A 15,712-nucleotide genomic window follows, 5' to 3' on the forward strand; every position below is an offset into this window, starting at 1 on the left:
AGCATGTTCGACGCATACCCCATGCCGAGGGTGGACGAGCTCATCAACCAATTGGGAAAGGCCCGGTACATCAGCACCCTTGACCTGACCAAAGGATATTGGCAGTTACCTTTGATTTCAGGGTGGAATCCTTTAGTTATTACTTTAAACATATAAATTCCCTTATCAATACTATAGCCAGTTTATGCCCAGCTTTGCAGCTATAGCTTCCCCCCTCACCGATCTAACCAGGGCCCGCCTCCCGAAAACAGTGAAATGGACGGACGAGACAGAAGCAGCGTTCAGCCGTCTGAAGGAAGCGCTGTGCTCCCATCCGATTCTCATAACACCCGATTTCCAGGTGCCGATGGTGGTCCAGATGGATGCATGTGATTCGGGACTATGGGCCATTCTGTCCCAGATACCAGATGGGGAGGAGTACCCCATCATGTACATCAGCTGAAAGCTGATACCTAGAGAAAAAAGTACTCTATTGTTGAGAAATAGTGTCTAGCTGTGAAGTGGGACACTCTCAAGTATTACCTGTTAGGTACCCACTTCACCCTGGCCACGGACCATGCTCCCCTGGTCTGGATGGCCAGGGGAAAGGACACAAACGATCAGGTCACCAGGATGTTCTTGTCCCTTCAATGCTTCCCTTTTTCTGTTGTGCACAGGTCAGGGGCGATGCATAGAAATGCGGATGCCCTATCGAGAAGGGAGACACGTCACACTGATGAGAGTCCCCTCCCCGACAGAGCTAAGGGAGGGGGGTGTACAGCAGGTCAGCCACCAGGGGGAGACTCGTCGAGGCCTGGTGACAGACGGAGTATACATCACGAGGCGACGTCTCCCTCTGCTGGACGTGCCAGGTCTCGACGGGCTCTCCGGCCAGGACTAATTGGGGCTGATTGGGGTTTGGACTAATCAAGGGCAGATTGCTCACCAGCTGTACAAGTCCCATAAAGCTGCCAGAAGGGCAGCACACAGGGAAGAGACTGGGGGAGGAAAGGACTCTCGTATAGTTGGGGACGGTACCAGAAGTAACGGGAGGGAGTTCAGTTTTTGATCCCCTCAGGATACAGAAAGACCCGGAGCCCAGAAGACGGTATCCCGGAGAGGGTCTCTTGGGGGATACAGTAAGACCCGGAGCCAAGAAGACGGTATCCCGGAGAGGGTCTCTTGGGGGATACAGTAAGACCCGGAGCCCAGAAGACGGTATCCTGGTGAGGGTCTCTTGGGGGATACAGTAAGACCCAGAGCCCAGAAGACAGTGTCCCGGCGAGGGTCTCCTGGGGGATACAGTAAGACCCGGAGCCCAGAAGACAGTATCCCGGTGAGGGTCTCTTGGGGGATACAGTAAGACCCGGAGCCTAGAAAACGGTATCCCGGCGAGGGTCTCCTGGGGGATACAGTAAGACCCGGAGCCCAGAAGACGGTATCCCGGAGAGGGTCTCTTGGGGGAGACTTATTCTTTTGGACTATTGTTTGAATAAACACCTTTGAAACTGAGCTAATCCTACTCTGTCCGTGTCTGATCTGAGTAAACGTTTTGACCCAACCACCTGGTCTGACACAATATAAAATGGGAGAGACCTCGTGGGGGGTGGAGACAAGCACAAGACAGGTGAAACAGATCAGGGTGTGACAGGAAACATTAACTTGAATGACCGTGTAACTGTCAATTTTTTAAAAATGTTATTTTAATCATAGAAATATGTATTAAAGAATATTTGACACAAAAACAATGAAGTGCACATTCTCTTCATATCGACAAACAATATATTTTACACAGGTTGATTTCCAAGAACTGAAAACCTTTCATTGCACCAAAATATTATTTAAATAGTCAAGTTTATTTTATTTCACTAGGCAAGTCAGTTAAGAACATATTCTTATTTTCAATGATGGTCTAGGAACAGAAGGTTAACTGCCTCGTTGATGAGGGGCAGAATGACAAATGTTTTACCTTGTCAGCTCAGGGATTCAATCTTGCAACCTTTGGGTTACAAGTCCAACGCTCTAACCACTAGGCTACCTGCCACACCCTGTCACTTCCAGATTGCTTATGACAAAACAATAAATGACTCTCAAAGCACACAGCCCCAAACATCATAAACTTTGTCAACATGAAAGAAAACATTTTGGGTGAAAACAAGAGCACATAGGGCCCCATCATGAACTGACAGAAATACGCTGGTGGGTCTCCCACAGGGACCTAGCCTTTTGATCACATCACAAGCAAACTATTTCTGTGACTCTTTCATTTCATCTTACTAGGTAAGTCAGTTAACTAAGAACAAATTATTATTTACAATGACAGCGGTTTAACTGCCTTGTTCAGAGGTAGGATAACAGGTTTTCACCGTGTCGGCGATTTGATCCAGCAACTTTTTCGTTAGCTGGACCATCACTCTAACCACTAGGCTACCTGCTGCCCCAATCACTCTTGACAGCTGGGATAGATTTTTTTGGTTTAAAGTTAATTTCCTGCAAACCTACACATTTTGCCACAGGGTGTAGAGAGAACGTTGCAGTCATAAAGCACGTTTCCTGCAATCCTCCACATTTTGCCATGGAGTAGAGATATATTTTTGCTGCTTTAAAGCTAAATTCCTGAACTTCCAAACATTTAGAGTATTATCTTATGTCATGTTAACTGTTTGTTACATGCAATATGCTTTGTGGTCTCCACCGGACAGATGTTTCTCTCCGGTTTTGTGATGAAACAAAGATGTGGGTGAATTTATTCTGCCACTGTGTATTTTATTATCTCAGTCTTAGGCCTATATTTCACGGTGTCAAGGCATATGAACTAACAGGTTATTGAGCAAACAATGAATTATCACAACACATTGGTTGTAATATGTACGTTTTTTTCTTGGCTTGGCTTCCTCAGTGATTTTACTCACACTCCACTACTGGGGGCATCACTGTACAGTATGTTGCCTATTGTGCTTATCTGTTTCTCCCGCTTCTGCCACTTCTCTGGGCACTGGGCTGTCTTTCAACTGGAAATGTTTCCTGCAGCTTGTTCAGGGCTTCATCGGCGCTTTTGAACTCCATTCTCTGTGTTCTATTCCATACACACAGTACTGCCGGGAACTGGAGTTGAGACCTGATTTCTTTATGCTCCACTGAATGTCTGATCGTAATGAATTGCTGGCGTTTTTTTCCTCAGCCTAGCATACAGGTACTGGACGAATCTAATGGACTTGCCCCCGGACTTTTATCTCCAGTAGCTGTTACCTGTACAGTGGATCCCCTCAGAATGTTGACTTTGTTCTGATAGTTCCACAGCTTATAGATTACACTGCTAGGGTATTTAGCATTAGTTTGCTTGGCACCGATCTGATGGCATCGCTCCAGATCCTCCAGTGATACATCCATGCCAAGCCCCTCCAATATCAGCTTGATCACGAAGCTGGAAAGGTCCCCTTTTCACTCATCTTCCGGTAGAGACAATATTTTCATTTTTTGTTGTTGTCTCAATCTGTTTTCTACCTGATTCAGGTTCATCTTCCAAACCTTGTTGTCTTGTTTGTCCCCACGCCCACCCAGTATATGCATATTTGACTCTACTTTCCCTTCTAACAAATCTACTTTTTTAACAACAGATGGTAACAGTTACTTTGTTGTGGTGAGCATTGACAGGTCCTCTGTTGTACAAGACAATTCATTTTATACTGGCTTCTCATGCACACACATTCATTCTAACATACGCACACAATGTCCTGCTACCCAGCCGACAAAGATTAGGGACCGTGAGAATCACTCCCTGTCCTTTGCCAAATCTCTCAGGGGCCCCTAGCCAAGGTCAGCACCGAATTCTGGCACTCCTCTTATGTTTTCCTGGATATCCTTCAGATGTTTGTTGCTCTCATCTCCAAGTTGATCTTTGTCTTTTCCTCCAAGTCATGGCTTGTTGGGTTCGAGTGTCAGCGTCGCTTTACTCACAGATTGGTTTGCTGTTTTGTATAACCGACCTCTCACTCTCTCCCCGGTGGCTTGGTGATATATTGACCCATCGATTTTAAAGGCTTAATTTAAACTATGTTGTCTGGTTCTACATATTTTCACAGTTGTATGGTACAAACAGGAACTCTTGACTATTAAACTTCTCTTCTAACCTAAAATCAGTGAAGACCTCCTCTTCTTGGGCAACAAGAGACACCATATTTCTCTCTGTACTCAACACCTCTTCCAGGACAATAGGAGACACCATATTTCTCTCTGTACTCAACACCTCTTCCAATAGGAGACACCATATTTCTCTCTGTACTCAACAACTCTTCCAGGCAACAACAGAGACACCATATTTCTCTCTGTACTCAACACCTCTTCCAGGGCAATAGGAGACACCATATTTCCTCTCTGTACTCAACAACTCTTCCAGGGCAATAGGAGACACCATATTTCTCTCTGTACTCAACTCCTCTTCCAATAGGAGACACCATATTTCTCTCTGTGCTCAACTCCTCTTCCAATAGGAGACACCATATTTCTCTCTGTGCTCAACCAGGAGGCAGGAAATACAGTTGGTTATGGATATTCCTCCTACGTAAAATATCTTTAATGTGACGCATCTTCAAGTACTCCTCTATGATGCTACTGCGGTAACAAAACCGGTTCTACAACGTCAGCGTACACAAACACAGGAAGTAAGTAATCTCAACCACATATCTGATTTAGGTTCAGGGTTGTTGCTAATTAGCCTCACTGTTTCAATTGTGGAGGGGAGAGAGAGAGATCTTATATTTGTCATTAGTCAGTTGAAATTGACCTTAGGTCACCTGTTATTTGAGGGGATGAGGAGTTTCCATAAGGGGGTTCCAGCATCAGGTGACCCAGAGAGGGAGCTGTTTGAGATGGGGAGGGGAGGGGGGAGGAAGAGAGGGAGCTGTTTGAGATGAGGAGGGGAGGGAGCTGTTTGAGATGAGGAGGGGAGGAGGGGAGGAGGGGAGGGAGCTGTTTGAGATGAGGAGGGGAGGAGGGGAGGAGGAGAGGGAGATGTTTGAGATGAGGAGGGGAGGGAGCTGTTTGAGATGAGGAGGGGAGGAGGGGAGGAGGGGGGAGCTGTTTCAGATGAGGAGGGGAGGGAGCTGTTTGAGGAGGGGAGGGAGCTGTTTGATGAGGAGGGGAGGAGGGGAGGAGGGGAGGGAGCTGTTTCAGATGAGGAGGGGAGGAGGGGAAGGAGCTGTTTGAGATGAGGAGGGGAGGAGGGGAAGGAGCTGTTTGAGATGAGGAGGGGAGGAGGGGAGGGGGGAGGGAGCTGTTTGAGATGAGGAGGGGAGGATGGAGGGAGATGTTTGAGATGAGGAGGGGAGGAGGGGAGGGAGATGTTTGAGATGAGGAGGGGAGGAGGGGAGGGAGATGTTTGAGATGAGGAGGGGAGGAGGGGAGTGAGATGTTTGAGATGAGGAGGGGAGGAAGGGAGGGAGCTGTTTGAGATGAGGAGGGGAGGGGGGAGGGAGCTGTTTGAGATGAGGAGGGGAGGAGGGGAGGGAGATGTTTGAGAGGAGGAGGGGAGGAGGGGAGGGAGCTGTTTGAGATGAGGAGGGGAGGAGGGGAGGGAGATGTTTGAGATGAGGAGGGGAGGAGGGGAGGGAGGTGTTTGAGATGAGGAGGGGAGGAGGGGAGGGAGATGTTTGAGATGAGGAGGGGAGGGAGCTGTTTGAGATGAGGAGGGGAGGAGGGGAGGGAGCTGTTTGAGATGAGGAGGGGAGGAGGGGAGGGAGATGTTTGAGATGAGGAGGGGAGGAGGGGAGGGAGCTGTTTGAGATGAGGAGGGGAGGAGGGGAGGGAGATGTTTGAGATGAGGAGGGGAGGAAAGGAGGGAGATGTTTGAGATGAGGAGGGGAGGAGGGGAGGGAGATGTTTGAGATGAGGAGGGGAGGAGGGGAGGAAGATGCTTGAGATGAGGAGGGGAGGAGGGGAGGAGGGGAGGGAGCTGTTTGAGATGAGGAGGGTAGGAGGGGAGGGAGATGTTTGAGATGAGGAGGGGAGGAGGGGAGGGAGATGTTTGAGATGAGGAGGGGAGGAAGGAAGGGAGATGTTTGAGATGAGGAGGGGAGGAGGGGAGGGAGATGTTTGAGATGAGGAGGGGAGGAGGGGAGGGAGATGTTTGAGATGAGGAGGGGAGGAGGAGAGGGAGATGTTTGAGATGAGGAGGGGAGGAGGGGAGGGAGATGTTTGAGGTGAGGAGGGGAGGAGGGGAGGAAGATGTTTGAGATTAGGAGGGGAGGAAGGGAGGGAGGGAGCTGTTTGAGATGAGGAGGGGAGGAGGGAGGGAGATGTTTGAGATGAGGAGGGAAGGAGGGAGGGAGATGTTTGAGGTGAGGAGGGGAGGAGGAGGGAGATGTTTGAGATGAGAAGGGGAGGGAGATGTTTGAGATGAGGAGGGGAGGGAGATGTTTGAGATGAGGATGGGAGGAAGGGAGGGAGCTGTTTGAGATGAGGAGGGGAGGGAGATGTTTGAGATGAGGAGGGGAGGAGGGGAGGGAGATGTTTGAGATGAGGAGGGGAGGGAGATGTTTGAGATGAGGAGGGGAGGAGGGGAGGGAGAGATGTTTGAGATGAGGAGGGGAGGAGGGGAGGGAGATGTTTGAGATGATGAGGAGGGAGGAAGGAAGGGAGCTGTTTGAGGAGGAGGGGAGGGAGATGTTTGAGATGAGGAGGGGAGGGAGATGTTTGAGATGAGGAGGGGAGGAAGGGAGGGAGCTGTTTGAGATGAGGAGGGGAGGAGGGGAGGGAGATGTTTGAGATGAGGAGGGGAGGGGGGAGGGAGATGTTTGAGATGAGGAGGGAAGGGAGGAAGGAAGGGAGCTGTTTGAGGGGAGGAGGGGAGGGAGATGTTTGAGATAAGGAGGGGAGGAGGGGAGGGAGATGTTTGAGATGAGGAGGGGAGGGAGATGTTTGAGGTGAGGAGGGAAGGGAGGATCATGATTTGCTTGTGAGCAGTGAACATATGGCTGACAAGCATTTCTCATAGGACATCACAGACAGGACATGGGGTCAAACATGCCTATTATCAAGAGGAGGGAGAGACATGTCTGGTAAGGTCAACCTTTATGATCCCTGTCATCAGTGTGTTGATGAGCATGATACTGATCCTCCTGACAGGAATGGGTTTTTATGAAGCAAGTATCCTCCATGCAAGCAGATGGTAATGATGGCAAAACCTGCTTTGTACTGCATCCTCGTAGCATGTTTTATGTAGTGTGACCCGACTAGCTCCTTCGTGGTGGTAATAGACTGTATTAGAAACAGAAAGCTTTGACACTGCAGACACACGACACAGTCATGCATCTCAGACAGTGACTGACGAAGACGATGACCAACAAGTTATGGTGAAATACTAGCACTAGCTTTGTGTTGAAATTGTTTGTTAGGAATGTGTAACTATGGATGTGGCCGGAATGCTTGACCCCTGAACAGGATATGATACTGCAATAAAGAGAACTGTTTCTCTTGTCGGAAGACTCATTCATTTTCTCTCTCGCTCAGCAGCATTTTACATAGTATACAGTAAACTCCAAACTTACATTTTTGTTTCATTTTCCATCTTGTTTTCCATCTTGTTTTCCATCCTGTTTTCCATCTTGTTTTCCATCTTGTTTTCCATCTTGTTTTCCATCCTGTTTTCCATCTTGTTTTCCATCCTGTTTTCCATCTTGTTTTCCATCTTGTTTTCCATCTTGTTTTCCATCCTGTTTTCCATCTTGTTTTCCATCTTGTTTTCCATCCTGTTTTCCATCCTGCTTTCCATCTTGTTTTCCATCCTGCTTTCCATCTTGTTTTCCATCTTGTTTTCCATCTTGTTTTCCATCTTGTTTTCCATCCTGCTTTCCATCTTGTTTTCCATCTTGTTTTCCATCCTGTTTTCCATCTTGTTTTCCATCTTGTTTTCCATCCTGCTTTCCATCTTGTTTTCCATCCTGCTTTCCATCTTGTTTTCCATCCTGCTTTCCATCTTGTGCCCCATCTTGTTTTCCATCCTGTTTTCCATCCTGCTATCCATCTTGTTTTCCATCTTGTTTTCCATCTTGTTTTCCATCCTGTTTTCCATCCTGTTTTCCATCTTGTTTTCCATCTTGTTTTCCATCCTGTTTTCCATCTTGTTTTCCATCTTGTTTTCCATCCTGTTTTCCATCTTGTTTTCCATCTTGTTTTCCATCCTGCTTTCCATCCTGTTTTCCATCTTGTTTTCCACCAGAATCCTGCAGAGTCCAATGGCCATCCTGATATTAATCAGTGTTTTGTTGTTGCCTGGTAAGTTTTATATTCTCTATCGTGTCACTGTGGTCGTGTCCCTCGTGGCTTCCTCATCTGTACCTGGGCCTTTTATCCACATGCCTTTACTCACAGATACAACATACAACCAACCAAAGGCACATTTTATGATGTATTATTTAGAACACAATGTGTAAAAAATAATGGCTGTGTGAAAAAAAGGCTTGGCTGTTTGAATGCAAGTTGCTGCCACATTAGCGTGCCAAGTATTTATATCGGTAGGCTATGCTACCACAATACTGCTTAGATCCAGACTGGTTATGAATTGATAAAGCTATCCACTTTTGATTTTAGATGCATTGTTGGGCAAATAGAAAACATATATTTCTAGGCTTGTTGCTTCCTTTCAGAAAGAGTCTTGGCCAGAGCAGGGACTGTACGTTATTTATAGAGTACCACAGTATGAGTCATAATACCCATAAAACCTAGTTGTCGAACAGGGAAATGGTTCCACCATTAATTTGTCCCATGAACGATTTTGGAAACACGTTAAAAATGGGTTGTGTTTAATGGTTTACCCTGGAGTGACGTTTTGATAACTGCGTAAATCTCTATTAGGTTTTGGTTGAAAATCTGGTAACATTCAGTATTAAAAATATGCAGAAGTAGAGAAGATTAGAAAGAGGGCAGAGTGCTTTCTACATCTGCATTGCTTGCTGTTTGTGGTTTTAGGCTGGGTTTCTGTACAGCACTTTGAGATATGAGCTGATGTAAAAAAGGGCCTTATAAATGCATATGATTGATTGCAAAAGTTGTCTATCAAAGGTTAAAAAAATGTGTTTAACACAGCAGCCACATATCATCAGGTCGGCCTCTATGCACTTGTAAACAAATATATAATTTGGGAAACTATAATTTTCTAATTAATTACATTTGATTCCATTATAATGTTGTTACAAAATAGATTAGGGAATTGGGTTTTTGCATAACTTTGTTTATGAAATAAATGAAATAAGTAAGTCATTGTTGTGTAATTTGTTCACTCATCTCTGTGAGGCCTAGTTTGATACATCACAGTGAAAGTTCTCCAATGACATTAAACTTCACAGACATGACGCTTGTGTGCACCACCCACGGAGGCTTCCCTGAACACCAGGTGACATGGAGGACCCATAACCGTACTCTGGAGCGTCACGACGCTGTCACCAAGACTACCCAGGATCCTGGAACAGGAACCTACAACATCAGTAGCCGAGTGAATGTGACAGAGGGACAGAATATAACCTGCAGTATCTACAACCCCATCCTCAATGAGACCCAGAGTAACTTTATCGTCATACCAGCCTGTGAGTTCTACCATCCAGTGAATGTACAGAGACAGTGAGGCCTACTCATTTCAGTTACACTGCTGTAATTACAAAGATTTAAATAAATCAGATTTAGACCAGTAGACGAGACCATTTCACCTCAACTAGAGTAGATGCATTGCTGGATGTCTTTCAAGTGTATCAGATCACATGACAAATGTGTAAATATCACAGTTCAGACAGTTGTGAAAGCAAGTACAGCTCAAACCCAATGGAGCTGAAACACCGCCCCCTAGTGGATAGGCTCAGTAAACCAAAATTATTGGTCGGGCCAGTCCATAGCATCAATGCCTTCCTCTGAACTGAGACACCGCCCCCTAGTGGATGTATTTTGAAAGACTTAGCAGCATGGCACATTAAGAATATCCAATATTTCGATCATTTTAAATGAGGTCCATAAATACAAGCAGATGGTAATGACCTGTTGACAAAGCAAAACCTGCTTTGTACTGCATCCTCGTAGCATGTTTTATGTAGTGTGACCCAACTAGCTCCTTCGTGGTGGTAATAGACTGTATTAGAAACAGAAAGCTTTGACACTGCAGACACACGACACAGTGAGTCATACATCTCAGACAGTGGCTGACGAAGACGATGACCAACAGGTTATGGTGAAATACTGATACTAGCGTTGTGTTGAACGTGTTTGTTAGGATTTTGTAAATACGGATGTGACGGAATGACCCCGGAACCGGATATAATAAGGAGAAGTACTCCATCGTGTCTGAAGCCTCATTCATTTTTTTCCCTTCGCTCAGGAGCGTATTGCCCAGTATTCGGTAATCTCCAAACTACTTTATTGTTTCATTTCCCATCCTGCTTTCCATCTTGTTTTCCATCCTGTTTTCCATCCTGCTTTCCATCTTGTTTTCCATCTTGTTTTCCATCCTGTTTTCCATCTTGTTTTCCATCTTGTTTTCCATCCTGTTTTCCAATCCTGGCCATCCTGATATTAATCAGTGTTTTGTTGTTGTCTGGTAAGTTTTATATTCTCTATCGTGTCACTGTGGTCGTGTCCCTCGTGGCTTCCTCATCTGTACCTGGGCCTTTACTTACAAATACAACATACAACCAAAGGCACATTTCATGATTTAATTATTTAGATCACGATGTGCGAAAAATAATGGCTGTGTGGATAGGGCGCGGTTGTTTGAATGCAAGTTGCTGCCGCATTAGCGTGCCAAGTATTTATATCGGTAGGCTATGCTACCACAATACTGCTTAGATCCAGACTGGTAATGATATGATAAAGCTATGCTCTTTTGATACGTTTACCTTGCCGTGACATTTTGAGAACTGCGTAAATTTCTCTAGGACAAGGCGTCGTTTATTTTATATATTAACCTTTATTTATCCCTCCAAAATGAAATGCTAATTAGCTGCTAATGTGGCTATCATAAAGAACTACAAATGGCTATCATAAAGAACTACAAATACCATGAGGATCTGGACGAGACTGACAAATCAAGGCGAAGGTAATAATCTTTGGGTTAACAATTTCAAATCAAATCAAACTTACTTACGAGCCCCTAACCAACAATGCAGTTAAAATACGATTAAGAATAAGAAATAAAAAATAACAAGCAATTAAAGAGCAGCAGTAAAATAACAATTGCGAGACTATATACAGGGGGGTACCGGTACAGAGTCAATGTGCGGGGGCACCGGTTAGTTGAGGGGCGCGGTTGTACATGTAGGTAGAGTTATTAAAGTGACTATGCATAGATGATTACAACTTTAGGGTATCCCTAGCCAGAGAGCCTAGCTGTCTTCATTAGGGTATACCTAACCAGAGAGCCTAGCTGTCTTCATTAGGGTATACTTAGCCAGCAGAGCCTAGCTGTCTTCATTAGGGTATACCTAGTCAGAGAGCCTAGCTGTCTTCATTAGGGTATCCCTAGTCAGCAGAGCCTAGCTGTCTTCATTCGGGTATACCTAGCCAGAGAGCCTAGCTGTCTTCATTAGGGTATACCTAGCCTAGGGTATACCTAGCCAGCAGAGCCTAGCTGTCTTCATTAGGGTCTACCTAGCCTAGGGTATACCTAGCCAGCAGAGCCTAGCTGTCTTCATTAGGGTCTACCTAGCCTAGGGTATACCTAGCCAGCAGAGCCTAGCTGTCTTCATTAGGGTCTACCTAGCCTAGGGTATACCTAGCCAGCAGAGTCTAGCTGTCTTCATTAGGGTATACCTAGCCTAGGGTATCCCTAGTCAGCAGAGCCTAGCTGTCTTCATTAGGGTATACCTAGCCAGAGAGCCTAGCTGTCTTCATTAGGGTCTACCTAGCCTAGGGTATACCTAGCCAGCAGAGCCTAGCTGTCTTCATTAGGGTCTACCTAGCCTAGGGTATACCTAGCCAGCAGAGCCTAGCTGTCTTCATTAGGTCTACCTAGCCTAGGGTATACCTAGCCAGCAGAGCCTAGCTGTCTTCATTAGGGTCTACCTAGCCTAGGGTATACCTAGTCAGCAGAGTCTAGCTGTCTTCATTAGGGTATACCTAGCCTAGGGTATCCCTAGTCAGCAGAGCCTAGCTGTCTTCATTAGGGTATACCTAGCCAGAGAGCCTAGCTGTCTTCATTAGGGTCTACCTAGCCTAGGGTATACCTAGCCAGCAGAGCCTAGCTGTCTTCATTAGGGTATACCTAGCCACCTAACCAGGTGTGTGTTTCTTCTGCCTCCAGATTGCCATAGTTTGTTATCATTTTAGAATCACGGTTACATCAGCAGCATTATATCTCCTAGACTCGGAACGTCTCATGAAAAAAAAGAAAAAGAAGGAGTGTCCACTCACTTCCCTGTCTGGCTTGTAACTATTCTTTTTTCAACTTGTGATGCGACAATATTCAAGGTATTTCATTTAGTCTCTTGCATGGTGGAATGTCTACACTGGTGTTGGGATTTTTGTTGTTTAGTACGTCTCCTCTACCTCAATATTTGTATTTCATTCATTGTTTTAGGAAGGAAGGAAAGGGTTTTAGCTTGTCTAAAGATTAAGTTGGCTCCTCTTGGTCACCTCGTGGCCATCGAATCAATGATTCATTCTCTCGGCTTTCACACACACATTCAAACAGAAACTCAAGGCTCTGGTTAAATGAATGAATGAATCATAGATGTCAGATAATAAATGTGGTTGTGATTTGCATGTGGCTGTAGTTTTTTTAGCCTTATTTTGCAGACCGTGAGGACAACCAACCTGATTGGATTTTCCTCAGGTTTTAGCCTGCAATATCAGTTCTGTTTAACTCACAGACAAAATTTGGACAGTTTTGGAAACTTTAGAGTGTTTTCTATCCTAATCCGTCAATTATATGCATATTCTAGCATCTGGTCCTGAGAAATAGGCCGTTTACTTTGGGATCGTTATTTTTCCAAACATAAAAATAGTGCCCCCTAGAGGTTAATATAATGTTTACATACCCTACATTACTCATCTCATATGTATATACTGTAGTCGATACCATCTACTGCATCTTGCCTATGCCGTTCTGTACCATCACTCATTCATATATCTTTATGTACATATTCTTCATCCCTGTACACTTGTGGTAGTTGTTGTGAAATTGTTAGGTTAGATTACTTGTTGGTTATTACTGCCTTGTCGGAACTAGAAGCACAAGCATTTCGCTACACTCGCATTAACATCTGCTAACCATTTTTGATTTGATTTGATTTTGATTTGATTCGAAAACCATTGATAACATGAAGGATATGGGCATGGAGGGGCAGGAAACTATCAGGCTCCATGTGGACCTGAAGGCAAAGCGACAATCCCTCACTATGTTACACCACAATCTAATTGATCCATGCATAGACTTTCTTATACGCAAACCACACACATTCACTAACACAGTGACATTGGTTTATTATCTGTGTTGAATTCTGAGCTTAGTTTGTAACTTTGACATATTGGTACGTTTCAGCACCAGCTGCATCTGAGAATGAAGTCACTGGGATTATAGGAGAGTCTGTTCTCCTGTCCTGTGACCTGAAATCATCCACGGCCATCGACACAGCAAGACTCCGGTTCCATTGGCAAGACGAGTCCGAAAGAGTGTTGTACTCGTTCAACAAAGGAGAAGAGAATCAACATCAGGATAGTCTTTACACAAACAGAACTAAAGCCTTTGTGTCTGAGATGAGTTCTGGGAATATCTCTATCAAACTCAGCCAAGTAACACTTGAAGACAAGCAGAACGTCTACAGGGCTTTCGCTACACTGTTTGGCGAGAATGATAAGCATATCCAACCGTGTCGCACTACCCTACTTGTGGCAGGTATGGTTGAGTTAATAACACAGGGGGCTTCTGAGGGGAGGCTAGCTCGTAATAATGTCTGTAATGGAATAGCATCAACCACATGGGAACCATGTATTGGATGTGTTTGATACCATGTCCACCTGTGTGAATCATTCACAGCATTAATACGGTCATTGTAGGAAATCATCAAACATTACTATGGCACCTTTCTAACATCTTGTTCTATTTATTTTGTTCACTTTCAGCACGGTTCCCGACACCCAGTGTGACTGTGAACAAGACAAATATGAATTCCACGTGTTCAACCCAGGGTGGATACCCACAACCAATGGTCACATGGACCATCCAGGACCGTGGGAACCGCACTCTGGACCCGTGGGAAGTACAGACCAACATTACTCTGGATTCTGAAAGTGGACTGTACAGCGTCTGGAGCCAAGTGAATATAACAGAAAATCAGACGGTGACCTGCCATATCTTCAACCCCGTTCTGAGAGAGACTGTGAGCAACACAACCATCGTCAGCCCCAGTAAGAGCATTAACACTGACCCTGCAGGTACATGTGACAGGACGTAACACCACCACTCACTGCCTAATATTCATGAACTGAAAACTTAATCACTCATCTTGTCTTTTCCTCACAGGTGATGTTCAGGAAGGCTTTACTCCCATCATTATCACAATAGTGATCATTGCAGTATTGATTCTGTTTTCCATCGGGGGTTATTTTGTGTACAAAAAACGTAAGTTACAATTTCCGATGTTTTACTTCTTGTAATGAAATCAGATTCAGTACTGTATAAAGTTGTCTCAGTCTGTAATTACTCTGTCAGTGTCACATCTAAGGATTTGTTCTCCATTTACATTCAAATACTATATTATTTCACATTTCAGGTGTGACCAGTATGTGCTGGCCCTATATCAGGTATGGTTGATATCAGCTGGCCCTATATACATTTTATTCAGTAGTTAGATGTATTGTTAATTATGACTAAAAACAATGATCCATGTTGATCTGGTTAATTATGACTAAAAACACTGATCCATGTTGATCTGGTTAATTATGACTAAAAACACTGATCCATGTTGATCGAGGTTGTGGAGCCAGAGATGGTGCTACAGGGCCACCAATTTTCCACAGGAGCCAGAGATGGTGCTACAGGAGCCAGAGGTGGGCCAACAGGAGCCCGAGATGGTGCTACAGGAGCCAGAGATGGTGCTACAGGAGCCAGAGATGGGGCCACAGGAGCCAGAGATGGTGCTACAGGAGCCAGAGGTGGTGCTACAGGAGCCAGAGGTGGTTCTACAGGAGCCAGAGATGGGGCCACAGGAGCCAGAGGTGGTGCTACAGGAGCCAGAGGTGGTGCTACAGGAGCCAGAGGTGGTGCTACAGGAGCCAGAGGTGGTACTACAGGAGCCAGAGGTGGTACTACAGGAGCCAGAGATGGGGCCACAGGAGCCAGAGATGGGGCCACAGGAGCCAGAGATGGGGCTACAGGAGCCAGAGATGGGGCTACAGGAGCCAGAGATGGGGCTACAGGAGCCAGAGATGGGGCTACAGGAGCCAGAGATGGGGCCACAGGGTGGTGCCAGCCAGAGGTGGTGCCACAGGAGCCAGAGGTGGTGCTACAGGAGCCAGAGGTGGTGCTACAGGAGCCAGAGGTGGTGCTGCAGGAGCCAGAGGTGGTGCTGCAGGAGCCAGAGGTGGTGCTGCAGGAGCCAGAGGTGGTGCTGCAGGAGCCAGAGGTGGTGCTACAGGAGCCAGAGGTGTTGCTACAGGAGCCAGAGGTGGTGCTACAGGAGCCAGATGTCCAGTGGAACCGTGGCCTCCCTGACCAACCCTGAACCTAACGGCCGGCTATCTAGGGAGTGCACGGGAA

General features: G+C 45.8%; 1 protein-coding gene across 2 annotated transcripts; it reads left to right on the forward strand.

Moving 5' to 3' along the window:
- The first annotated feature begins 8,116 nt into the window (after positions 1–8,116).
- On the forward strand, positions 8,117–14,816 carry LOC112224853 (CD276 antigen-like). 2 transcript variants are annotated; one of them, XM_042320139.1, is made up of 5 exons: positions 8,117–8,250; positions 13,496–13,849; positions 14,077–14,388; positions 14,477–14,575; positions 14,727–14,816. In XM_042320139.1, the coding sequence occupies exons 1-5, from the start codon at positions 8,211–8,213 to the stop codon at positions 14,765–14,767; spliced, it is 846 nt and encodes a 281-aa protein (XP_042176073.1). In that variant the 5' UTR covers positions 8,117–8,210; the 3' UTR covers positions 14,768–14,816. The 2 variants fall into 2 exon arrangements, with proteins under 2 accessions (XP_042176073.1, XP_042176074.1); XM_042320140.1 differs by having other exon boundaries at positions 14,077–14,361.
- Positions 14,817–15,712: the final 896 nt, after the last annotated feature.

The sequence above is a fragment of the Oncorhynchus tshawytscha genome, linkage group LG03, assembly GCF_018296145.1.
Source record: "Oncorhynchus tshawytscha isolate Ot180627B linkage group LG03, Otsh_v2.0, whole genome shotgun sequence".
In the NCBI taxonomy this organism is placed as follows: domain Eukaryota; kingdom Metazoa; phylum Chordata; class Actinopteri; order Salmoniformes; family Salmonidae; genus Oncorhynchus; species Oncorhynchus tshawytscha.